The sequence below is a fragment of the Ambystoma mexicanum genome, chromosome 1p (assembly GCF_040938575.1).
Source record: "Ambystoma mexicanum isolate Mex_15411 chromosome 1p, UKY_AmexF1_1, whole genome shotgun sequence".
NCBI classification, from domain to species: domain Eukaryota; kingdom Metazoa; phylum Chordata; class Amphibia; order Caudata; family Ambystomatidae; genus Ambystoma; species Ambystoma mexicanum.
The window spans coordinates 841,537,765-841,565,638 of record NC_090921.1 but is presented as its reverse complement, the minus strand read 5'-3'; the positions used below and the strand labels follow the sequence as shown (position 1 = coordinate 841,565,638).

At 44.6% G+C, this 27,874-nt stretch overlaps 1 protein-coding gene across 3 annotated transcripts in view; it reads right to left on the bottom strand.

Annotated features, from left to right (window-relative positions):
- Window positions 1–13,673: 13,673 nt before the first annotated feature.
- Window positions 13,674–27,874, bottom strand: part of C1PH16orf46 (chromosome 1p C16orf46 homolog) — a 159,195-nt gene continuing 144,994 nt past the window's right edge. For all 3 annotated transcript variants that reach the window (XM_069652824.1, XM_069652836.1, XM_069652833.1), the window contains one exon: window positions 13,674–15,020. In XM_069652824.1, coding sequence (XP_069508925.1) covers window positions 13,959–15,020 — 1,062 coding nt within the window. In that variant the 3' untranslated portion in view covers window positions 13,674–13,958. The remainder of the gene's footprint in view (window positions 15,021–27,874) is intronic.

Genomic DNA, 27,874 nt, shown 5'->3' with positions numbered 1-27,874 from the left:
GTCTCATACTCACCGTCTTCTAATCTCACCACTGCCATACCCACATGTTTTTCTCCTGTGTCCACGTCAATTGATGCTGATCCGTCTACAAAGTACACTCCCCCCTCGCTCAGGGCATTCTCGCACACCACTGTGTCCTCCCCTCTTTCTCCTGTGTAAGTTGCACAATCATGTTCCTGCATGTCCTCTAGTGTGCATGCTTCTGTAATGAATGTTGCCGAATTCACTGTCCTGCATCGCACCACATGGATATTGGCGCTGGACAATATTATTTCATAGGCGGTTGCCCGCTGTGTGGTCAGTGTACTCTTTGACCTTTCGAGTATTGCAAATAATGAATGCTCCACAAACAATGTCACAGGGAAACCCATTACTATTGTGGCACTTTTCTCAATTGCGAATGAGGCTGCAGCGAGCGATTGCTCGCACGCAAAATGTCCTTGCATCACAGCATCCAAAGTGCCACTATAGTAAGCCAATGGTTTGTGTCCTAGGGACGTCTTTTGTGTCAGTACAGCTGTCATGAGTGTCCCCTTGCAGTGTGAGAACAGGTAAAATTCGCGTCCATAATCAGGATTTGCGAGCACTGGAGCGCTTGAAATCAACTCTTTTAATGATTTGAATGAGGCGCTCATTTCTTCTGACCATTCTATTTTCTTGTTCTCCTGTTGGGCCTCCTTGAGCACTTGCAGTAAGGGTCTGGTGTATGCTGCATAATCTAATATCCATGCTCGGCAATAGTTGCACATTCCCAAGAATTTCTGCATCTCCTTCACTGTTGTGGGTTCTCTTACTGATCTTATTGCTTCTACCCTGTCGGGGATTATTCTTTTTCCATCTTTTGATATTAGCTGTCCCAAGTATAGAACTTCTGTCAGAAAATATTGTAGCTTTTCCTTGTCTACTTTGTACCCCTTATTAGCCAACAGGGTCAGGAGTGTTATCGAATCTTTTCGGCATGTTTCTTCATCCTGTGCACAGACGAGTAAATCGTCTACGTACTGAATAATTGTGCTCTCAACTGATAAGTTTCCTAAGTCTTCATGTAGTATTCGGTTGAATATGCTTGGGCTCTCACAGTATCCCTGTGGTAATCTACAATGTTCATATCTCTTCCCCCTAGTGTAAATGCTGTCAGGTATCTGCTCTCTTCAGCCAAGGGGATGGAAAAAAATGCGTTTTTCAAATCGACCACCTTGAAATGTGATGCCGTTTTTGGGATGCTGCATAATATTGATGCAGGGTTCGGGACCAAAGGGAACTCTTTCTGTATTACATCATTTAGGGGGCGTAAATCCTGGATCATCCTCCAAGACCCTCCCTTTGCTTTTTTAATCGGGTAAATGCATGTGTTACATCGGGAGTTTGAAGGCACTATTATCCCTTGTGCTAGTAGTGCATTTATTGTCTTTTTTTTCCCCTTCTTCAGCTTCACGGGACAATGGATATTGTTTCACTTGGGGTAGAATCGCTCCTTGTTTGAGCTTTATTATCACTGGTTGTACTCCATGCAACAACTCTACGTCATGGGGGCCTGTTGTCCACAGATTATTTGGTACTAGCCTCATGTCATCATCGAAGAATGACGGTGGTGCTCCCACCACTGCCATCAGCTGGACAGGAATCTCTCTAGCCTGAATCAAAATGTCACAGGGCATTGCTATTTCCATTACGATTTCACCATCCCCTTCCAAATCTGAAAAGAGATCCTCATCAGTTTAGTCTCTCAGGGCAATATTGGCATTGGTACACAGTACTGTACGCCACTCACATCCTTCTATATCCATTCCAATCACAGAGATCCTTTTCGCAGATACCTGTACAGCGTGCAAGTCTAATGATACCACTGATCCTGGTGCTATGTCAGGGTGCACTATTGGGCGGAAGAGGAACTCCGCCGGTATTCTCCAATCCATTCTTTTTAGCTCAGGAACTATGAGGGCCAGCGTCTTTAGTCCTTCAATAAACATTCTCTCGTCTACTGGCAAACCACGTATTTCTGGTGCGGTTGTGTGAGCCTGTACTACCAGCATTACACGTAATGGGCATATTCCTGGTGTTGAACACACTATACCTCTATCAGTGAATGATATCGTCATATTGAGTTTGCTAAGAAGATCCCTCCCTAGTAAATTTATTGGCAAATGTTCATAATACAGTAAGGGTGTTTTTACAGTTTTTCCCCCTTATCGTTACATCCAATGCTTCTGTATAAGGAACTTCAATTACAGCCCCAGAGTACCCCTGCGTCTCTAACTTCCGGTTAGATAACGGGAACCGGCCCTCCCTAATACATGATTTCTCCGCTCCCGAATCCACCATGAATATGAACTGCTTGTCTCCTATCTGTGCCCCTACCAATGGTTCCTCTGCTGCATCGTAGGTGGTAGATAGAACTGGACACGCAAGTGTTCTCTGTGGGCTGTCCTATGCGGGGTGTCTCATTGCCCCCCCTTGGTTGAACACACTCCCTGAAACCACTGACACGCCACTATAGGGGGCTGGTGCTGGGGCTCCGTTTGCTGTTGTCGCGAAAGGGTTGCCTGGCGTGTAGTGCATAGTGTCATTGTTTTGTGGGTGATTGTGTTCTGTATTGGTGTCCCTGTTGTTGCTCATTGTACCCCTGCCCTGGGTTCCTTTGTTGTTGTCCCATTGGGAGACCATATGGGCTCCCCGGATGGGGATGGCCATAGTGTTCTACGTCTGGAAAACCGCTGTTTGGTCTGCTTCTGCACTCCCTAGAGTAATGTCCCCACCTCCCGCAGTTCCAACAGCTCCCTTGCACACCTCTGGGACCCTGCCATCCATTTCCTCCCATTCCCCCGTACCCTTGTCCACCTCCTCTTCTGCCCCTGTACCCACCTCGTCCCCCTCGAGGGGCCCACTCTTGCCACTGCGGACCTCCGCCTTGCTCCTGCTCGTTCCACTGCCGCTGTCCTGCTCCTGCCCAATTAGTTGCCATCCTTCCTTGTATTGCAACCAGCCCCTCCTCTTCCTCATCTCCCTCCCTGCTGTGTGGGAGCATGGCTACTGCTGCTGCGACCTTCACCAACTTTGTTTGCACTAGTTTCGCTTCGTCTGCCAATCTTTTCTGCGCCACCTCCTTCTCCCTTTCTTTTATTCGCTTACAGTGGTGCACTATTATGCTCTGAATCTCAGGCCATCCTTTCGCTTCAATACCTGCTATCTTGTCGAGCGCCTTTTGCACCTCTTTTGGGAGCCCCCTCTTTATAATGAAGTAAAATAACGATGTCGATTGATACCAGGGCGTGCCCGTTTCTGCTCTCCACATCTCTTGGACCCGAAAAATGTAATCCATAGCATCTTCCCAGTCATTCATTGTACACTGCATTACTGACTGTAAGTCTGGGGTATCTGGAAACGTTTCCTGCAAAGCATCCCACACCCTTGCACGCACTGAGTTAAAGGAGGCCCCATCATGGCGATCGCAGTCTAATGTTACTCCCGGGAAACCAGCCTTGACCCATACTCTGTCGGCCTGATCCCCCACTGCTGATACGAGCAAGCTCTTCACATCCCCTATTGCTAGGGGTACCCGGCTGTGTGTTTCTCAAAGGCATATATCCACTTGCTCGCCCCTCCTGATAACGGGGGCAATAACTTTAGTAAGTTGGCCTTATCCATCTGAGCCGACGGTATGTAATTCGGCCTCCCTCCTCCCCTATGTATTAGCAGGAGCTGCAACTTTCCCTTGGTTGTCGTATCTGTACCCACCTTCATTCCCGATTTTCCTAATGATGCCATTTTCCCCACCCGGTTCCTTAATCGCCCCGTCCACTCATCATCCAGTGTCCTCGTTGTGCATGCACCATCCAACCCTTCGCTTCCCCCTCCCATTGCCATACTCAACCTGTTGCTTTCTTCCAAATCATCCCTTATATCACATAGTGGCTCCTCCCTGTCTCCTATAGGCCTCTCTTCATTGTCAGTACATCCCTCTCTTGCCTCTAGTTCAATTATTCGGGTTGGTTCTTCCTGTATTCTGAACAGTATCTCGCCTTTTTTCCACCCTTCTTCAAACGTTCTACTCTCGCTCTGCGCTCTAGACGCATGCTCTGATCTGGCTGCATTAAGTGCAGTCCGCTCACATATGCTTTTTATCCTCGAGAGCTCATCTTTGGCTATAGAGAGCCTTGATTCTAGATCGTCTGTTAGTTTTTCTATGTCCACCCTTGGTGTGCTCACCTGAGCTCTCTCCCTATGACTCTCGTACGGAGGGGGTGCTGTTGGCCCTTGGGTTGTGATAGTTGTCGGTGGGGGCACATAAGTAGGGTCACTGTATCCCTCTGCGGGCACTGGCTTGTTTAGTATTGGGTACAACCTGGTTACTTCTATCGGTGGCTCTTCCTCTGGCAATACCTTATCATCTTTTTGTATCATTAGTGGATTATCAGTGGTAGACGGTAGATCAGGATCTAATTCCCTTCCCTTAGGCGGCGGTATCTCTTCAAACAGTCTCCAGAGGTCTAATATTTCTCTCCTATTATGCAACTGCTTCCCCTTGTATTTCAAACAAATGCATGTGGCTACCATATCTAGGACACTTTTGTCAAATGAATCGCTTTCGGGCCATATCTGAGGCAACCCCTCCCCCTTCAACTCTGTGATCCATTGGTCATGATATTTATTAATCCGCTCTGCGTACCCAGGTAGGTTTTTGCAAATATGTGATAAGGGTGTTTCTGCCCCCATACTTTGTGCCCACCTGGTACTTATGTATCTCTATGTATCTCGATATCTCAATATAAACGTATCACCATGTGAGTCAGCGTATTTTATGTCTTACTGAATCGTGGGGACCTTCGTGTTCCTCCCTCCGCCTGCACACCATAAGAATGGCTGCGCACCGCTTCTATTCTATCCTCTTTGGGGGCACGTACAAGAGCAAACCGTCAGTAATCTCAAGAATGTTACCCCACAAATCAAAAAGGTACACACTCGCTTCACCACATTACTCTTGTCTTTACGGTGCTTCGTCTGGTCTCACTTACCATGACCACTCAATGTTTATACATTTCTGACCACTTTTACACAACCATTACACCAAATTACGTCCTGACACATACGATGTTCACACAACCCTATGTAGCACTCTATTCACAGTTCAGTTTGTCCTCCCTAGCCAGCTGTCCCTGTCCGTCTTATTCAGTTATATGTATACATATCTGGGTTTGCCCCTCAAGTTTAGAGTAAAGCTTTCTTTCTCTTTAGTTTGTCTCTTTGGTTTTGTACTAACCCACTTTTATTTTTCCCGTAGACTTAAAGAAAAGAATAGAAAGAATAGCAGTCACTAATATATTCTCCGTGTCTCCCTTTGCCAGACACCTTTATCTCATTTTCTACTTCTTCATATATTCCCAGTACTAGTCAAGATAGCACTATGCAGCGCCGCCTTCCACCCCCTCTCGGAGCTAGGTTCCCGTCACTTTTATCTCTTATTCACCTCTTAATCCTAATGGCCATATGCAAAGAAAAAGCAAAGAAAGTTTAAGATGGTCCTTAGTAGACCCAACGTGCCCCTTTTTACCCCGCCTCGTTCCCTGTCCTAAATCTCCTCCTCTACTCCCTTTATGATCGCTCGCACTCAATACTCACGTGCCCGTCTTGAACCGAGTGTCTCCGAAACTGGGTCCGTCCAGGCAGTGCTGCCGTACGCTCAACAGTCAGCTCCGGCGAGCGGTACTCAAGGGGGATTTTTCAACCGGGATCCCGTACCCTCTCTCTGTTGAGTGCGCACTTCTGAGCGTACCGGTCGGCGTTGGCGGGCAACCTCCCGGAGCCGGTGCACCGTGCGTATCCCTTTTCGACCGGAGATTTTCGTGCCAAAGGGGACGGTAGGGATATGTTGGGAGAAAATAATAATCACGCTTTCGGGCTCACCACTGAAGGCAAGCGTCCCCAACCAGCACGACCCTCCCCGCAATGAGAGACAATGATGTACTCTCCCAGAATGGGAATAAGGCCAAGACAAAGTGCGGGTGAGCGTAAATGGGAGTTTATCAATCAGAATAGGGCATGCAAAGAACTCTGCAAACTCTGAGAGCGCTCTGTCTGACAATAGCAAAGACAGGCGTATATATTTACAAAAAACGTCATCAAAACCTACACACTATAGGGGGCACAAGTTCAATGGGATTGGGTGGCGACAACTAGCTATAAGTGTTGCTGTGATGTGGTTGGTCTTGGCTGGAGGACGTCACTGGTCAGCCTCGTGGGTTGGGCTGGGCCTGGCGGGTCAGCTGGGTTCATCCGGGCGGTGTTGTTGTGCCACTGTGGCCAGTGTCAGAGATGAATGTCTTTTCCTGACTTCTTTGCCCTAGGCCATGCACACCGCAGTCATTCAGTCATTTGCAATATTATCTTCTTTAGTAAATCTTCCAATAGGTTATTCTACAGGTTAATGCAACACAGGAGGAATGCACCTTGAGAGTGGTTTGATGGCGATTCATCAGTACATGGTTACCAGTGTCCTGTTGACCGGGTACCATAGGTCGTGGGGCTGGGTCTCAGGGCATGGGACAGGTGGTACATGTCCTCCTGTCTTGTTAGAAGTCATTATGAATGTGTTGCTGTAATGTTGCCCTAATATTGGGTGTCCTAATCTTACAGGGGCCCTTAACCTAAGGTGATCCGGTGGGTCGTGGGGCTTAAGAGAGGGCGCCTCTGGATTTGTGTTTTCAGGCGGAGGTTTACTGCTGGGCTGTAAATAATACAGGTGGCGGGCCGTGGCCTTGGGTGCTGCAGAGGGAACTACAAATCTTTGAAGCGGCTCCAGCCTGGTTGGGGGAGGTGGAGCAACGCGGCACGGGCCTCTGCTCTCTCGTCTGGCAGGCCTCGCAGGGAGGGAGGGGGAACGGCCTTGCATATACTCACAAAGGCATCTTCCTCGTGTTTTGCCGATTTCAGGTGAAAGCATCATAAACATTCAAATAATATACAATACTAAATTGAGTCATTCCAAGGCTCACATTTTAACTTTGCTAATGCCTCTCAAATATAGCTAGTCCGAGCACATTTGTACACTGTTTTAACAACTACAACATTTTGTTATATGCATATACATTTGCAGTAAGTGAGGTAGTAGTGAGGTTGGTGGAGCGCATAGGAACGACTCGCCATCGTACGTGACGGTAGTGGCACATAAGGGGCTTGGACATACACACATGAAGGGTGCATTCTCGAGCGCCCTTTACATGAGCCCTCAATATGATTGCATTTGTCTTTCTCTGCACTCTAGCAGCATTAGTTTGGTTATGGCGCGGGACCGTGGGGTGTAAACTTTTCAATGATACGCATAACAAATAATCCCCCGGGACGCTTTCACTATTTGTACATAACTGCAGTGGTGTGGGTGCTTCATTGCTAATGCCATATGAACATGCATTCTGCCATATCTATACATTTTACAGGTTTTTTTAGTCAAAGAGGTTTGTGGAGAAAATGCGTCCATCGCAGGTAGTTTTGTCATTAGTATTTGGGAACTTTTGCTTTTATCTGAGGGCCATTTTACAGTTCTCTTTCCACCCAGGCTCTGCTGGCCGGGTCATGCTGGGAGCAGTGATACACTGCGGAAGGTGAAATGTTACAGTGTTGGTATCTTACACTAGCTCATGTCCGTCTTGTTCGTGGGAACGGGCTCACAGTGGATCTGCCAGGGAGCTGCGGCCACAGGGATAATTGAAACTCTCCAAAGGTGAGGGCCGCGCTGCAGTGCGCCGAGCTCACACCATCTTTATTAGACAAAATGGTTTCTGAGGCCTAGCTAAATTCAATGTTTGGGCAATGTCTTCAGCAGGTGAGCCATGGCTCTCACTGGGGGAGGGGATGTAGGCGAGGGGGGTCTTTTGGACCAATCCTCCCCTACATAAGTCATTTTCCAACCCTCTTATTTTGAATAAAGGTTTATAGCAATCGCTCTTTATAGAGTCCTCTGTGTTCGCGTCTCATTCCTGGCTCCCCACAAGAAGCTTGTTCCCATGCAGCCTGCTGTGCAGGCTATCCCAAACAGTTGGGATGGAGAGCACGCAGGACACGAGTGGAAAACCTCATGTGGAATTAAGAGTGAATGGTGAGGCGGTAGGGATGCTAAGAAACTCTGGGCCAGACTACACAATTATGGATGAAAATCTTTGGAGAAAATCTTTTGAGAGGAAATGCATAACCATTGAAGAATCATATCACCACATGTGCGTATGGGGAGCACCCATTGAAATCATAGGGGGGGGGGGGGCTTGCAGCAGAATTAAGATTTGGAGGACACAGTATTGATAGAAGGGAGTATGTCTCCAGTAAATGGGGAGCTAGCTCAGGTTGTATGAGAAGAGCCACTACGGGATAATACTTATGCCTAATGTTCCTGGTGGGGGTAGCTGTGTCAATGAAGTAAGTCAAGCCGTGGAGGACATGCTTCTTGCAATCTTACCCAAAACGGTGGGTTGCTTTAAAGGGTTCCAACATTAAATCCAGCTGAAGACGGGGCAGAAGCAGAAACAGCAAAGATAAGGGGTGTTCCTATTGGCTTGAGGTAGAAACTCTTGCAAGAATTAGACAAGTTACAAAGACTGGACATAATTAAAACAGTAGAGTTATTTGAATGGGCCAGAATACCTGTGGGGCAGTTCACGTTGTGTGTAGGCCTATACGCTGTGAACCCTTGTGTTGTGGTGGACAGGTTGTCCCTTACCAACATAGGGGAATAGGTGAGCATGATGGGGACGGCCAGCGTGTTTACCACTCTTGATCTTGCCTCACCCTGCCATTAAGTAAAGTTGCACCTCTCCCTTTGGAGAATCAGCACCTTCATAACTCCGAAAGGGAAATTCTGGTACAAGCACATGCACTTTGGGCTGGTTTCTGCCATCCCAGTGTTTCATAGGATGATGCACACAATGTTTGGGAGGGTGAATGGTGTCATTGTTTTTCAAGATGACATTCTCATCTTTGGCGAGTTGGAGGAAGAGCACGATAGATGACAGATGTTTGTGCTGAAGATATTCAAACATGGAAGGTTCACCTTACATAAGGACAAATTAAAATTCCATATGGATAAAGTAGAGTAGCTGGGCAATGAGTAAAGCAGAGATGGAATGAGATCCAAGGAGAGCCTAGTGAAGGCAATCCAAGGGATAGTGAGACCCTTGGTCAAATCAGGGGTCCCATCATTTGAAGGGCTAATAGAATACTACGCTAGTCATGAGAACTATACAAAAGGAGTTGCGTCTGAGTGGACGTTGGACTACCAAAAGAGGTTTGAATAAATGAAGACCGCCATTGCCTCTGAGCTGGCCTTGGCACAATTTGATAGAGCTTGTGAGGATACACTGACGACTGCTGCCAGCGACACTGGGCTGGGGGGCAGTGCTCTTCCAGAGTCAAGGTGGGATTGAGAGAACCATGGCTTACACCCTGCACATCTTATGAGGGGCCAAACAAAGGTCTTCCATAATAGAGCGCTACAGAAGATAAAACGTTTTCTACCTTTCTGTGCAGGAGACCATTTGTGATCAAGCATCTAGTAGGGGTCTTCAAAAATTATTCAAAGGCTTAGAAGGTACATCTCGGATGATAATGAGGTACATAACTTCTCTGCAAGGGCATGAATTTCAAGTAATGGATGTTCTGGGGAAAAAGAATGTCATAGCAGATGTGTTGTCTTGAAAGGCACTTGGCACCAACCAGGAAGTGGATGGGTGCAATGAGCAATGGGAAGAAGATGGGGAGGAGCAGATGTTAATAGTCTCCAATATGAACCTCCGCTAGGGGGTTTTGGTCCGAGCTATGAGGAAGGTCTGAACCTTAAACTTAGTTGTGGAAAGCTTACAACACGGATGGAAAGGCTTCCATGTTGGAGACAAGAGTTTCAGGGGTTGTAGACAAATGGCGTTCTTGTGTGGAAAGACAGCAAGCAGATCCCCTAATCTACCCCTGCCATAGAGGTGCAGAGCATGTCAGAAATCTGTCACAAGCACCATCTAAGAATAACAAAGACTAACGGTAGGATTTGGCAGCGTTATTGGTGGCCAGGCAAAGATGCAGAAGTTGAGGCCCTAATGAAGTAGCGTGGAGAGTTTCTGCAGAGTGAAAAAAGTTCAAGGCCCAGGGTCCAACCATTGAGGCCTGTTGACTTTTCACACCTTCCTTGGAAATATGTGGACCTGTAACTGTTGGGCCGGTCACGTTTCTTTTCCTCCCTTCCTTTAACATGTTCTAGTGGGTATGTTTTCAAAGTGAGTGGAGACAAACGTTGTGATTGAGGCAGATACAAGGGCTGTTATAAGTGACACCATTTTCCAAAGAGAGGTATTCCCTAGCCAAATTCCGACTATAGTGTCCAACTATTTTCAGTTAACATGGAAAGCTGTTTGAAGGAGAGTGATATAGATCACAGCCATACCCCTCCTGGTACCATCCCCAGACCAACAGTGCTGCGGAGGGCTTCAATCACACACCGGTGGATGTGGTAGGCATGGCAGTGGTGTCTGGTCGTGATTGGGAAATTGAAGTTGAAAGGAGCGTGGATCCCTACCGTTAGCCCCGAATGCCATGACTGGGTTGAACCCTTTCAAATTGTTGCCTCTTTTGACGTTTTTTCAAGGAAGAACACTGAACACTTAAGCCTGGCCAGCATAGTTAGTGAGAACCAAATATGTGGATTGAGAGGATGGGAGTGAGAGAAAAAGTGTACGAGAAGAGGTCCTCAACGAAAGCCAGTTTTTATAGGCTTACTTGAGGTGGGCAATGCAATGAGTGTAAGGAAACCTGATGTGCCCATCATAAAAGGAAAGGCACGGTTTTAGGGTCGACTATGAGGAATTGCCCTTGCCTTTTTTAATTTGTATTAAATAACATAATGTGGGTACTTCCATCTTAGAAAGGGTGGCCTGCCACATCAGTATCCTGAACTACAGCCCCTTCTCTCCTATGGCACAGAGCAGGTTCAGGTAAAACAGGTGCATCGTTTGACAGCCAAGTCACAGCAGTGCAGAGGCTGCATTTAAGTCTACACATCTGTTACAACACCATCATAATTATGATAAACTATCCACCTGGTGGCAGGATAATCTCGACATGCAAGCCACACCTATTTTGGTATGGTGGTTGATAGTTCACTTAATTATTTAAGCCACATCTGATTTGTAGCATACCAATGTTATCGCCACGAGTACAGCCAACTATGAGAGGCTATGTGGATTTCAGGCATCTGCATGCATTCCAATGAGTGGAACAAGGCAGGAAGAATGCCTCTGTTGACTGTCTAAGGGGAAAAGTAACTCCTCCCTGGCAAGGCCTCGATTCCCCCTGTTGGAGCCACTGTGAGAGACTGGCTTTACAGAGCCAATTCCAAAGCTCAGCCTCACACTAGGGAGCTGCACACCAGAGAACCTTTGAAGTTGCAGGCAGGGAAAGGGGTGGAGGACAGACGGGGAGAACAAGTGGGTATGAGAAAGGGTTCCTACATCTTACTTTCTGGGGGCTTTGCTCTCCTTCCTCTCCACTCCAATTCCTGAGGAACAATGCACTCTGGGTAGGACATCAGAAGGCAAAGGTAATTTCTCACAAGGACAGGGATAGGGCTTGGCAGTCTCGCTCTTATCCAACCCCTGCTGCCATTTCCCTATGAAAGAAGGGTCTCCTACTTGAATTCACTTTGGCCACCAAGGACATAAAACTTCTTTTGGACATCTTTTGTGGGAGTCATCTTTCCAAAGCCCTCAGCAATTGAAGTGAAGGAGTGCTCCAAGATAGAGGCCCGCTCTGCTCCATACCCACCCCCAGGGCACATTGGGCATGATGACACTGAGGACCAAGGACTACCACTCTGCTTTCAAATCTTCCAAAGATGGGAGAGCATTGAATTAAAGGACTCCCCTTGTCTTGGAGCCCCCCAGAGTAGGTCTCAACACCCCGAGAGCCAGGATCTCCATTTTCACTGTTCAAATACATTCAAGTCATCTTCAAAGTATGTCTGACGCCTTCGAACCAATGGGACCCACCAGTGCCACCTTTGGCACGCACTCAAACTTCAAAAGGCTGCAACTGCATCTTTGACCTTGCTTACTGCTGCATTATACCAAGCAGAGCACGTTACCATAACCAGCTCGCTGCTGTGGACGACTTCAGACTGCTGCCACACAAACATTTCCTCAGACCAGGCTTCAAACCGTCAGAAATGAACTTGAACCTTGTCATTCGTTGACACAAAATAGCGATAACCAACGTCTCAAACCAAACCTAGTGAGCCATCTAATTTGCATTGCTTGAATGCCCCCTTCGAACTGCACTGAGCAGCTGACTCGCTGCAACCAAACCTGATCCAACACGCATCTACAGCACATTGTAGATGCGTGTGGAACCAGGTTTGGGTGCGAGTCGTTTTATTCCAAGTGACGAGCTGGCAGCTGCTCATTGCAGTTGGAAGGTGGCATGCGAGCGATGCAAATTGGATGGCTCGGCAGGGTCGGTTTGAGATGTTGGTAATTGCTGTTTTGGGTTCTACTCCATCAAACTACCCAACATAGCTACTTTCAAGTGACCCTGTCCCCTGGCCCACCTTTTGGGGCCCTGGAGACTGGCTAAGTCCCTTTTGCACCTTTTTATATCAAGACATATCCTTTTGATCAACATTGTTGCATTTCTTGCTCATTTCCTTAGAGCCCCTATACATTTCTGATCTGCATTTCTCTCTTTATTTTACGGAGGTGGGTTTTTATAGTGTTTTTTATTAGTGGTTTATGGATCTGTTTAATTAAAATATACATTTCATATAACCTTGGTTGCACATTCTTTTATTTTAGGACAGTCACACCCCGTCTGAGAGTATATCCTTTCCTCGGCCCACGTTGCCACAAACGCCGGGAGGTAGATCTGTTCACTGTATCTGTTTAACCTTTATGATTGGGATCACTAGTGGTTTGCAGAGGTGTCGGGGCTGACTAGGCGATTTTGCCAATAAACATCCTTGCACTTCCTCAGAGCAGAAGTCATTTTGTCTCACCCACAGCAAGTCAAAGAGGTGTGGTCTCATACTGTAGTAACAGATGATGGTAGAACCTTGAACAAGGTCAATGTGGTGGAGGACAAAACCTTTTCACCCTAATGTAAAGGGCGGGATATGTGCGCTCTATCTTGGATGATGGCAATTTTTCCTTTCCTGTAGATTATCCTCTTTCACCAAGTGTATTTCCAAAACATTGCCCACATTTTGAATTCCCTCTGCCCCAGTCACATGATGGAATTCTAAGGGCGTCACTGGTGGATTAGTGTTCTGAGAACAGTTGGGAGAGTGAGCATTGGACACAGTGACTGCACATGGTGTGATCCAGGAGATCCATCAAGAACTCTTCCTATGTACTCTTGCTCGTCTGTCCTTTGACCAGAATAAAACCCCACCTAATTGGCCGTTGAGTCTATAACTTCTTTTTGTTCGAAGGAGAATAGCACATCTCACTCTCGTACATATATGTATATACACACAGAACTTCAGTATGGCTACTGGGTGGAGCTGTGCGACTTGGCCAAAATCGTGGATTCTGTTTTCACATTTCAGGAGCAAGTCTTAAATCCACCATATATTTGCTGGAATTTGCTAAATATATACATATATTAAGCCATTTGAGCCAAGTCAATACACACACAAAACTACGATACATGAATTCACATTATTATGAGATATATTTAATAATATTCTAGGAAATTAGGAACTATTTCATAAACTAAAGATAAACTGTGGGACACATAGCATATTAAAAGTTCATTTTCCTAACATATTCAATATACAAACTACACAACATTTCAATGGCACTGAAGGACAAGACTATAAATAAGGCACACTAGAGGTAGTAAATAGCCAGTAGTAAAATCGACGCCTAAAAAAAAAAACTAAAAAAAAACACCCCCTCATTATATGGTTCACACATGCCATTTACAAGTCACATATTTCACATGAGCCTGTAAGATGAAATCGGGATTTCAACTCGGGTGACTGTTATAGATGGCAGGATGGGCTGTGGGAGTGGGGAAGTAGGCACCACCCTGCGATTCCGTCGCTTAGATCCGCTGGGGTTTCTGAGTTGTTGAGCCAAAGGAGCTCTTAGGTCATTCAGCGTCGTACTGGGTTTGCTTTGAGAAACCTGTGCATGTACAAGTCCAAGGTTGCTGAGATTATTACCATAGTGTTTTGAAGAAATACCATTGATAGTTGCATTGTTTTTACCAGGTACGAAAGAGCACTGCCAATAAAAGCGTTCAGCTTCTTGCAGAAGAGGACCTCTTGATATAATTGGGCCAATGAGATGTGTAGACTTGTGTAGTCGTATTTGCTCAAAATCTCCGCCCTCAGCTTTTTGCTGTAGCTTTTTTGCTGCACTGCCATATAAATGGTCCTCAATTAGCACTTGACTTGGAACTTTCAGTTGTTGCTGCACCAATGCACCTTTGCTCTTCCTGCCAGCAGAAAAAGAACGATCATTCAGAAACGCTGCTCTTACTGGTGGTAGCACCACAAACGTATTTAAACTTAAAGGTTCCTTGTTACTGCAGTCAGAGTTAACAGTAGGCTCAGGGTTAACGTCTTTGCATTCTCTGAACATACTGGCTCCTTGGCTTTTTGTATTTTCTTGGCACCAAGGTAGCAGCTCATTTGCTTGTTGTATATCTCCTTGGTTCTTTTGGGCAGAGTACCTTTTGTCACCATAGGTGTCTATTTTAGACACTTCCAACTGAGAAGAACTGGAGGAGGCAGAATGGGGGGAATAGGAGAGTTCTTCTGAAGGCGGTAGAACATTTTCCTGCACAGACACAACACAAGTGGCATCTGATTTGCCGTCTAGTAACGTTTGTTCTGGTGAAGGATTGGTTTCTGTGGTGATTGGTTTGTCGGAGACTTTGAGCATTTCAGAACATAGTATGCAGCCGTTGATGTCTTCTCTGGGCTTTGGTTTCTTCGAATTCCTTTTCGTCTGTAGACAGGCAAATGGAGAACTGTAACCCCAGCCTTGCACCTGTGAATATACAAGCCAGTTTGTTATATTAAGAACTGTTTTAGTAAAGATACAGGAAAATAAAGCAATTAATACCAGATGTAAGCGTCTGGTATTGCAAGCTTAATATGCTGCTTTACACATTGTAAATACACATTAAGAAAACTGTAATTTTGCCTTACTCAGACTAATTCCAAGTACTTGATCTACACCAAGTATTTGGAGCGTGTGAGAGAACATGCCTAAACGATTCAAGACAAACTGAGTTACAAGAGTGCATAACAGCTCAACATACCCATATGTCGTCATCATACAATTGTGCGAAATCAGAATTTTGGAGTAAGAAATACATCCATGTGCCATTGTAGATGAAAAGCATTGACTTTGATATACATTGCAGACTTCAAGAAGACAGAGTTCCAGACAAGTGGTGTGCCCGCCTATTTTATTCTCTAAAATCAAGCCACTAATCACAACAAAGAAACATGGGGAGCAGCAGGTATGCATGCATGCATCTGACTATATATGCTAAATGCACTGCTTAGGTGATGTGATCAAACCAAAGGCAGTAGCTGCACCTACCACAAAGAGGACCTCTGCTATAGTGTGGTCTAATTTGCCAATATGAAAAAATGCTTCAATTGCGAGTTACAACAAATGTTTTGATTTCAAGAAACAGGCCTATTTTTATCAAATAAAATTATTTTACTTACCCCAAGGATACACCCTCAGATACGAGCACTGTTTTTGCTCTCTTAATATTCACTTTACTCCCAATGGCTCAAATTATAGAACAGAATACTCTTACCTAAATTTCTTATCTGGAGCCCTGGCATTCAGACCACATACTGCTGCAAAGATGATAAATAAAACCTGAGCAAACCGAGTTAAAATCGGTCTGTTGATTTTGGTATAGGCTGGTGCAGGAGAAGCAAATTAGACTGACCGCAATTTTCCCTGTGTGTATTTTTGCTAAATAGGTCCAGCCAGTAAAAAAATCATTATGCTATTGTGCCCACTGGCACATTGAAAATGGTAAGCTTCTATATACCATTAAGCACTGTACACCATGAATGGTCAGACACACACTGCATGTCAGGAACTCCGGGGAGCGGAAGGGAGAGAGGAGAAAAGATTGCTGACAGATTCAGTGGCTGAAATTGCTTTCACCTGCTGTGATCTTAACTTCCAGGAAGGGTCCCCGAAGGAACGCTTGTGATGGATGCAAAGGAGCGTGCAGTTACGGCCACATGGCGGTTTCTGTCCGGTTTTGGAGACTTTATCATATCTGAAAAAGAATAAAATTGTCCCGAGAGGATAGCTCAGACGCAACGTGCTCGCCTTGGAAGCAAGACGACACGGAGCAACACAGGTTCGATCCCCAGGTACGCGCTTAGAAACCTCTGGGTATTAAGCACGTTATAAATAACATATCATATATAATACACTTGTGTATGAGCGTGATAGAAATAAAATATCAATAAAGAGTTAGCAGTGGAGGGGTGGCTGGTACAAGTGCATCCATGCCAGGAACGGGTAGGGTCAGAGGAGTGGGGGTTCCCATTATTGTAGGGCGTCATTGACGCAAGACCGCATGCATGAGAATGTGCATGAACAGAGTAAGAGTTCAGAAAACTAGTGCAAGTACTTTGCTTCTGTGTTTTTAGGTTTGCGGGTTCTTCAAGCTAATGGGGTATAAAAGCAAACAAGATCAGGACTATGCACGGTTCTACAGTGCATACTGAGCAGGGGTGGAGAACCGATATTGGCTTTCGGTTAAATGATGGGTAGGGATGACGACTCCAGCTTTACCCAAATGGCAGAACTTCAGATTTGTGTTGTATTCGTCATTTATATAGCGCCATTATCCCATTTGTATGGCCTCAATGCACCAGGTATGGGAAAAAGTTCTAAGAGTAGACTTTAAGATGCGTGTGTGCATTCTGCTGAGATTAGGACTTATGAGGGCTGGCTAGGCTCCAGTAAGCAACCCAAGAGGTCGGGGCGGGTGCTGTCGGTGGTCAAGACAGAGCGCTAGTGCAGCAGATTCGATGTGTGCCCAGCTAGACCGAATTTGTCATCGGTTATCGCTGTATGCTAATGGCAGAGACGTTGAGATGTCTGGTGTTTCAGTGCGATAAGTTATGTGAGCAGCTAACCGAATCCGACATTGCCGTAGCTGCATTCTAGCGTGCACGGATGGAGAGCTGTGCCCGCTGCAGGCGTCCACAGACGTGGTGCGTTTATATATACTTTAAACTCGGACAGAGTTTATCTTCGAAGTCTGTCAGATTTATTTTCTGGCACTGTGGTCTGGTTACCCCAAATCCCCCCCCCCCCCCCCCCCCAAGACGGTAGGCTGGTCATCCGTGTGCATGTTTCAGTGGGGGTAGAATGCTGCTACCACGGAGAGGGACCCAACTAATGGGATTCTTTGAGTGCAATAGGCAAATTACTTAAATACTATGGGGTTCAGTATGACCCTGGCGGTAGCCGTGCTGTTTTTTTTCCGGCGCCCGGGAATCGGCATTACAACCCCGGAAGACCCAGTAATTGCCCATTCCCGGGCGCCGGAATGGATTACTCCCCATTCCCATCAAGTCCAATTGGACTCAATGGGGAAGTCGGATGCACCAGCACCATTAATGAATGGTGCCGGTGCATCCATCAAGGTGTGCGAGCGGGTGCCTTTCTGCCCGCAGACTCGTAGTTTGTCTGTCTGGTAACAACGGTGCTGGTAGCTTACCGGCACAGTTGTTACCGGACCGGCAAACTTGTAATGAGGGCTCTCATAAGACAAGAAGCCTCTATAAAAAAAGTAGACAACAAGAAGGATTATGCACCCCTAAATGACATAATTTCTCTGCTTGAAAAACCAGACAAAAAGAAATCATCTCTAGTGAGTATGGAACAGACAACACAAGAAGAAACACCGAAAACTGATATAAGTCTATTTTCTGCACAACCATTACTGAAAGAAAATCCCAAAAAAATAGATAACAAAACTCTCTATTCAGATGATATTTTAAAAGATATAAGAGCAGAGATAAAAAGATCTCTTGATGACTATATGAAAGTTAAGGAGGGATTTTCTAATCTAAAAGAGATTACGACGACAGAAATTGAAATCCCTAATTCTGGACATGAAAAAACCTTGATATCTACAGAGAAAAATCTGGAGTATAGTACAGAAACACCATTAATTCATGAAGCACAATAAATTGCTGTTAAGATCTCAGAAACTAACTCCAGTAAGCCAACACCTTATAGCAAAGCTCAATCCTTAATAGATAGTAGTATGGAAAAAAAATTCCACACCATAATTCATAAAGCAATGGATGAATACTTTCAATTGAACTATCGGGGACTGAATAAAGAAGAGGAACTAAAAGATAACCAAAAAAACAAAATTGAAATACAAGGAGGAAAAGTGGGAAAAGTTACAGATTCGACCAAAATAAGTAATGAAGGGAGACTTGCAGAATCAAAAACAAAATCTCCAAGAGATTCTAAACACAAGCTTAATCCTAATATACATCATAGATTTATCCTCAAATGTCGGGCGGAACCATTCCCGCAATATGATATGTGCCGAACAAGCATAATGGCCATTTTTAGTGACCTACCGAATGTGAGTGATATTACGTCTGGTGACATAGCACAAGCTGAATTCTTAAACGATGACAACTTGGCGGTGGTCAGATTGTGGATCGCTTCAAATGTGGTTCAAAATGTGATCTGGCAATCTCGACTTGAACTGTTTGCACTGGGATTTTTACTTGCTATTGACCCGACTAATTATGATGATGAAATTGAGTGGGATATAAACACAACTAAAAATAGAACCAAAGAGCTGAATGTGTACAAATTGGATAAGCGACATCAACCACAAAGCCAAATGAATGAAATATATCAAACATCTACATCTGTATCTCAATTACAAAGAAACCCATCATAACTATTGGAGGAGAGCGATGTAAGACATCTTTCCATAGTTAGTTGGAACACATGTGGTCATGTACACTTACTTAATGACTGCTCAAGCCTTTTACCACACACAATAGTAATGTTACAGGAAACTTGGTTGCTCACAACACCATTATGGAATGGCTATGAGATAATCGTATCTCCTGCAATTAAAACAAACGGTAGACCAGCTTCGGGCATGTTAGTGGCACTAAAAAATGGAAGAGGTTTCACATTGGAACCCTGGAGTACGCCTAACCCATATCTACAATTGGTTAAAATTATCTACAAACATGGCACAATAGCAGCACTTAACATATATAGAACTCCGATGGGAATCACAGACTCAAAATTCTTCAAAGACATAGAAGATTTACTAAACATTATTCTAATGACGAAAGAAATAACAAATACTCTGATTGCGGGTGATCTAAATCTTCACTGCCTATCCACCGAAACTCATAAGAGAAATGCAGTGTGTCTTAGATGGGAAAGCTTGATGAAAACCCGCAATTTTATCATGCTAAATGGGTCTCAAAAAAATGATATACCACCCAAAAACACGTGGACAAGAGGCACGTCCAAGTCAATAATTGACTATATGTATGTTGATACTAAAACTTTCAGTCAAATAACTAATTTTGAGGTGCTGCACCAAAAACACAGTGACCATGAAATGCTGTCTGCTACCTGGAAGAATACACAACTGAATGAAATGACTAAAAATAAAGGATATATTCCAGTGTTAACGATTAACAACTCAAGAACTCGTTTTAGGTGGAACCCAAGTAATTTAGAAAAACTAAATTACGATATTACACTAGGAACCAAGAAAAACGAAGTTAAAAAAGATTCTTATATTTCGTGCTTACAAGTGTACAAAGTAACCCCAAGTAGGGGTAATCAAAATTCTTATACTTCCAAATTTAAGTTTGATGAAAAAATCCAACAGCGTAAAAATAACTTGAGAAAGGAAATAAAATTGGCAAAGACCTTATCAATGGAAGCTAGAGGTGGAATCATTAAAACCTTAAAAAACAAATATAAGAACTGGTTAAGAACACATAAAGCATGGCTCTACCAAAACCAAGGAGAAGAAATGTTAACTGCATTGGAATCTAAAAATATCTCAGAAATGTGGACATTGTTAAATAACGCAAACCAATTTACCCAACTGTCAGTACAAATAAATGGTGTATTAGAATCGGATTGGGTTAGACATTATCAAGAGCTATACGCTGGAACAGAGTTAATAAACCCAGAAAGTTTAAAAAACCAAGACAACTTTCAAGATTTACTTATTTCAGAAGAAGACATTTTAAGCTTCATAAAGAAATCTAGTAGATCACGAGCACCGGGCCCTGATGGGTTGAGTAACTATATGCTCAAAGAACATCCTGAGCAGTGGACAAAAATTCTCTTCAACATTTTCTCCTTGATTCTAACCACAGGTATAGTCGCGGCATCATGGCGGAAGTCAATAATAGTACCCATCTTCAAAAAGGGAAATCGGACATGTCCTTCCAACTACAGACCGATTGCGCTTTTGGACGTACCAGGGAAAATCTTTGCTAGGTTTATCTTGAGAGACTTCAACAAATGGGCAACAAACAACGACAAAAGAGACCCATGCCAGACAGGCTTTATAGCAGGCCTTGGCACCTCAATTAACCTATTAACCCTAACTTCAATAATTCAACATCATAAACAAACAAGACAACCCCTGTACATGACATTTGTAGATTTCCGCGCTGCCAATGACTCAATTTCACGAGAAATGTTGCTTCAAAAGCTAATTCAAGAAAATTGCCCGTTGTACATAATTACTTTAATAAAAGCTTTATATTCGGACACAAGCATCCAAATAAGGATAAACCAAGAGGGTCTTTTGTCCCCTGCTATTCAAACATATAGAGGACTTCGGCAGGGATGTATTCTTGCTTCTGCTTTATTTAGCTTTTTTTATAGCAGATTTACGAAGGATATTTACTGCTGAATTTGCGGATGCACCTAAAATAGCCAACAAATGCATTCCGGCCTTGTTATATGCCGATGATTTGATACTTTTGTCAAAAACACCTGTGGGACTACAGAAACTGCTGGACGCATTATCTACATACGTAACAGAAAATTTATTAGTGGTTAATCTGGAGAAATCCAAGGTTATGGCATATAAGCCATCACTGCAAAAAAAAATAGGAACTACATATGGACAATACAGAAACAAAAATTGGAAAAAGTTCAACAATATACGTACCTGGGGATGATAATCACAGGAGCTACTCATGAAGCACAAATATCAAAATGGTCCAATAAACTTGACATGCTGATTTCGCAGGCCAAAATAATTCAAGCAAAATATGGGAAGTTTTCCATCTCACCAATCCTAACATATTTCAAACAAAAGGTAACACCGATACTATTGTATGGAGCTGAAACTCTACCAATCCTACATGAAAGCTTATGGGCCAAATTCGAATCAAAATTCTGGAAGAGTGTTTTAAATTTACCAAATTGCACTCCAATAGCATTAATCAGAAATGAATTGGGACTGATTTCTATTTATGCTCGCTATTTGTGGTACCTAATATCTTTAAGCAGGAAGTGCATTCTAGCAATCAACTCAAACATGCTCATAGGAGTTTTGGCACAGCACATACTCTGCTCAGATGACACCTTTGCGCAAGGCTGGCGTAAGGAGGTCATAAATGCAATGGCTTATGCCGATGTTACACTGAAGCTATTAATTGAAAACCCGAATGCAGTCAAAACCAAACTATTCCAGTGGGACTGGAGTAGAAATAGAAACACGTGCTTAAGATATAATGATTTTGATGGGACGGTGTTCATACACAAGAAATACACATTGGCTGAACCATATTTACTAAAAAGCCCATCTGTGCAACATAGAAAAGAGTTTATGAGATTAAGATTTAATCTGTGGTTAACACAAGAGGTTCTAGCAAAAAGGAAAAAAATTTTAACCACAGAAAAAGATTGCAGGTTCTGTAAAATTACATCACAAACGGAAACCTTACGCCACCTACTGGTTGATTGCAGTGAACTTTGTAACCAAAGGGCTAAATTCTTAAAACCAGCGGTAAAAGATCACACAAACCTGTCACATAACACTCTATGGAAAATGATAGTTGGTGGACTTTCTATTCGGTTAAGAATGGGAGCCTTACATTTTTTAAATAGCTTAGAAGAGCTGAGAACACAAGATAAAAATAAGGAATAAAACAACGAATCCAGACGAAAATCAAATAGCTTCTGATGCTGAAAAAGAAAATCAAGTGAACTTTTATGCAAATGTTTTATGTAAAGTAAATGCTACGCAAACGCGATTAATTTGAACACACTTGACCTTGTTGTTGTGAACTGGCTCCTCTTTTGATGTCCAAATTCATTTTAAACGATCTTTTATCGTCATAATCATGTTTTTCATTTTTGTATTGATAAAATAAATTGTAAAGTTGATTAATCTCAACTAAAAACAATAAAAAAAAAAAGAAAAAAAAGAAATGAGGGCTCCATGTGTCTTTCACGTACAAATATTAAACAATAAATCTAATGGCCGGGGGTACTTGCATGTAACCACTGTGCGTTTCAGTGGCTTGCCTAGGTACGAAGGGTTGCTAGAAAGCCAATGGGAGCGTCATGGGTGGGCTGAAATCTTGTAGGTGTAATGCTTCGAGTTGACCCACATGTACAAGTTAGATGCAGTGCCAGGCCACTCACATATCTAAGTCAAATCCTATGCAATGGCATTTGTCAATATTTTGCAGGTCTCACCTATGACCAATGATATTTCCCGTCCCCCAAAAAAACAACCGTCTAAGCAAGTTGTGTTTTATGCACCCCAGGAGCATCTTAGTGCATAACCATTCCTACCCCCAAATCCATCTATGTGCATGCCATGCCATATACCCAAAGTTCAACTGGTGCACTTCATCTCTACCTCCAGTGAACCTATGAATCTAGCATTTTGAATGCTTCGGCTAACCCCCTTGATAATTAGACAGCGCAATCCAACTAAGTGTGCGACATGTCCTATCCCCATAATCAAACCAAGTGTGCTTTACTCACTACCTCAAGTGATCCATCTAATACAGTATTCTGCGTGTTCAGTGCAGACCCCCTTTGATTTTAGATAGGGGACAGTCTGCCGGTGCAGGGCCTCTAGGTTTTTGGCCGAGGCCGGAATTTAGATGCAGCCCAGGCGCATTTTTCAGGCCACATCTGCTGTCCTAACACTTTTCCGTGGCAACATACAAGATAGTATCAGATTTTCAGGCGTTGTCCAGTAACCAGAGTGCACCAGTTAGAGTGCAGGAGGTCCGGGGAGGGTTGATGTGTGATCATCTGCGCATGTGGAATGGGATGAGTTTAGCACAGTGGCCCGCCGCAAAAGAAGCCAGCATCCACTGTCACATGAACTGTTGGTGTTTTGGTGGGCCTGGGCCAGTGCTTGTGAGCGAAGAACAGTCAAGGATAATGCAGAAGGGGGGATTCAGGAAAATGAAAGGAATAACCAAGTTTTGAGGGCCTTTCTGAATGCAAGGTGGTTGTCAATGCAGCGGATGTGGAGAGGGACAGAGTTCCAGATGGTGGGAGCTTGGATGGAGAAGGAGGAACCTCCCAGTCTGGCGGAGTTGCAATGGGGTATAACGAGGAGAAGTCGTGCTTCTGAGGGTTGGTAGCGTAGAAGTGTATCCCAGTTGAATTTGTGACCAATGTTGTGGATGAAAAGGTGAGTAATGCATATGGCCTTAAAGGTAGTTTGCCGACCAATAGGGAGCCAGTTTAGGACTCTCAGCGCAGGGCCAATGTGTTCTCTAGATGGGAGGCTAATGAGCAGTCGGGCTGCAGGATTTTGGATTCTTATGCCGGTGTGCCTAGATAAAGGTAGTATGCATAAGCCAAGCGGGAGAGGATGATAGTGAGGATGGCAGAGATTTGGTGTGGGTACAGGATTTTGGATTCTTATGCCAGTGTGCCTAGATAAAGGTAGTATGCATAATCCAAGCGGGAGAGGATGATGGTGAGGATGGCAGAGATTTGGTGTGGGTACAGGATTTTGCATTCTTATGCCGGTGTGCCTAGATAAAGGTAGTATGCATAATCTAAGCGGGAGAGGATGATGGTGAGGATGGCAGAGATTTGGTGTGGGTACGGGAAGATTCGCCCGAGGATGTGTAGGTGGAAAAAGCAGGTTCTGGATACAGAGTTGGTGTGTTGGGGGAGGGATATTAGAGTCCAATGTGCATCCTAGGTTTTTCACTGAGTTCGAAGCTGTCCAGGGGAGTAGCGAGTGAGGCCAGGGGATAGGTTGGCGAAGGAGAGCGGTTATACCACATACTAGGATTTCTGTTTTTCTTGGGTTGAGGTGGTTGGTCGTCATCCAGTGGTCAATATCAGAGTGGCAAGATGAGAGATCTGGCCGAATAGCACCTGACGATTTGGGGAATTTGAAAATGATCCGAGTGTCATGTGCGTAGTTAACAGATGAGGTTGTGGGATCGGATGATTGCAGGGAGTGGGCTAAGACAAATATTGAAGAGGGGGGAGATAGCTGAGCAATTCGAGATGGAGGAGATCCATGTGAGAGTGGTGTCCTTGATACCCAAGGATTCTAGCCTTTCTAGGAGTATGGTGTGGTCGATGGTGTCGAACGTGAACCGAGAGGTCAAGAAGGATGAGCACAGCGCATCCTTCCACATCTGCTGTTCTTTTTAGGTCATCCCAAACAGACACCAGAGAGGACTCGTTCCCCTGAGGGGTCTGAAGCCTGATTGGGCTGGGTCAAGAAGGCTATTGGCTTCAGTAAAGTGGCAGAGCTGCTTGTATGCTGTCCGGTCCATGAGTTTAGCCATGAAGCAGGTGTTAGAAATGGGTTGGTAGTTCTGGGGAATGAGTGGGTTGAGTGTGGGTTTTTTGAGGAGGGGTTTGATATAGGAATTTTTGAAGGTTTCTGTAAGATTCCCTAGGTGAGTGATTGGTTAATGATTGACTGTGCAATGCTACCTGCGCAGGTTGATGTTAGGATGTTCTTGAGGAGAATGGGTCTCCAGAAGAGCCTGGCATGCAGTGTTGTGCGCTAGGAGCATGAGGGGCTCTTTTTGTGAGATGGGGAGAAAGAGGAGAAGACTTGCATCAGGAGGGAATTGGGGCATGTAACGAGGGACAAGCAGGGAGAGGGTGTGGGTATCATTGCTATTTTAGAATGGATGGCACTATATCGATAGCAATGTTATGAAAATGTTCAGACAAGTGAAGGCAAGTCCCTGAATGTTCACACCAAAGAGAATACAAACCGCTAGGGAAGAAAGGCCCAAGTCGATCTTGTAAGGATAACAAGTTTTAATCTCATACGCAGATGAGAGCAACAGCAAAGAACTCTGCTGCTAAGAACGTTCTTCCGAAAAATAGTACAAGCAGAATCTTAAAGGAAAACATGGTCATACATGACAAAATACATATTGAAAAATCCAACGCAACTGGTTGGTGTGCGCCTATACACAATCCGCCTGCTCCATAAGGGCCGCCAGGCCACTGGTTTCAGCCCAACCCGTCCGTCTTCCGTCACGTGGGTGCTGCAGTGATCATCTTCTCATGTCGAAGGTCAAAAAAACAAATTAATTATACTTCTAACATACCGCTAATTTATCACTGATACTGTGCACTTGGCAGGCCTTAAGACAGATACAAGGAGGTTCTGGGGCACTAACTGTCGCACACAAATTTCACTCGTTTCCTTCCGGCTCCAAGATCTCCACCCTTGTTTTGAACTATGATGTATCCCTCCCAGCACCTCGCAATACAATCACATGCCTGTCGCTTCACCAATGTGCCCTGTCCGTCCTCTCTGAACATTTCATGACTTGTTACTTTGAGGTTGGTGGTCAAAGGGCACCTGGTTCAATGGAATTCCGGGATCTTAAGTTTTAGTCAGTTATATGGGCTATTACTCGTGGTTGCCTGGGGATGGGCCGGGTCATGCTTTGGCCAGTGTGAGATAACATGCACACCAGGTGCCGGTCTGTAATCACGGCCTTATAGGGCACATTCCTTTCGAACATCTTTGCAACACTGTTAGAACAATTAATAGTCGTTGTGGTGGTTGGGGGTGTGGGCTGTCCTCATGGGAGCTCGGGCATGGATAGCGATTTCCCTTGTTTCTCAGTTTGGGCTTGGTGCATACAATACTGCATTTGTGTAGGCTCGAGTGGGTGGAAGGGCATGGGAGAAGCAGTAGACACTGATTGAGGGATATAAATGAGAAATGATATAATATGTATTGCAAGTTTGGTTTGTGTTATTGAAATAAAATTAATAAAATTGTTTAAAAAAATAAAATACTGCATTCGCACGCAGGCCTTCCCTTATACCTAAAGTTACCGATATCTACGCAAAATAGCAATGCTGCTCGTTGTTAGGGAGCATTCTCATAAATGGCCGATTTCCCTTACCTAATGAGCCCCTTAGCAGGTTTGCTGGATTTCTAGGGTTATTTTTTTCACCTGAGGATTGTGAGCCTTTTTAACACTCTTACATGTGTTTTGTAGTGTGCGTTTTCACTTTTTGTGTGATCTTGGGCACTGGAGCCTCCCCTACTCCATGTGCACCACTTTTTGTGCGTCTTACACAGCACCTTCAGTGCAGTGACACAGGGTTGTCTTTGAGAGTTACCACTGTCTCCCTTTGTCTGGAGCTGACTACTGTCCCCCAGAACAGGTAAAGTTGCCATTAACATTATATAGTCACTTTAAACCACAGACCCAGTACACACCATCTTACATCTAGTATTGGAAAGGGTTAACTCTTATCCCTTTTTGTCTACCTCTTGGAGCCTTGTTTCGCTCCCTTAACATTAAGATTTGGCTGGTGGCAGTGATAACTACCCTATCTTTTCTACCGCAATTATATTATATAAATGTGGTATTGTTTCGTGCTATTATTTTAGCCTCGAACATAAACCCGCTTGACCAAATACATTTTATTTTGGTTCCGGCTGGATTTATTCACCATTTCTTTTTGTTAAAGTCTTTCTCGTGTTTTTCTCTGCGCGCCAAACCGGGGATGACTCCTTTGTTCGCTGTCTTTTCACGGGCTTCTGCACAGAAGTTCTCCTTAGGGCGCCTGATAATCTAGGTAGGCAGGATGTGAGGGTGTGATCTTCGGACTCCTGCCAGGGGTTCCCTTGGTCGCACTCTTGTATGATTGGCTAAGGGGACTGGCCTTGCCAGGCCAGCCACCCTGCTGTGGGATTGACAGCCAGGCTGTATGAATGGGGGAAAACTGCATAAAAAGCAGGTCTCTGGGACTGGAAAGACAGTCTCTCCACTGGAGCGAAAGAACCAATGAGGAACTGGAAGAAGAGGATCCCTACCACGACTGAACCGTCTGGTGAAGCCCTGCTGCAGGTCCGAATAGCCAGAATCCGACAAAAGAGAAGATCCTCCAGGAAACTTCTTCCCTTGAGCTGGTGGGACCAACCAGTTCGCCCAAACTACAAGCCAGGACCCCTCCTCTGGTCGAATTTGCTGTACAGAGCTACAGTGGGCAGGATAGTTAGAAGGTCGGACGCTGCTTGGGTTTTAAGGAGTGCACCTTTTATTCGTCGTTTTGCTCTGCTGCTGGTTTCTTCCCTGGGTGGCGCAGGACCCTCCAGTTTTCCTACTTCATGGCAGTCTGACAGTCGCTTCAGGAACAGTCAGCCTGCAGGAACCACCAGGAACGTCCACCTCAGCTACAGCTCCCTTTCCGTTTTAAGGTAGTGTGCAAATCCGGTTTTCTGTTTCGGCCAGCCAAGGTGAAAGTGTTTGAAAACTTTCTCCAATCCGAGGACTTGTCCTTCTCTCCTCTCTGAACTAACGTTTCTACCAACCAATCTCGTCCGGAATCTG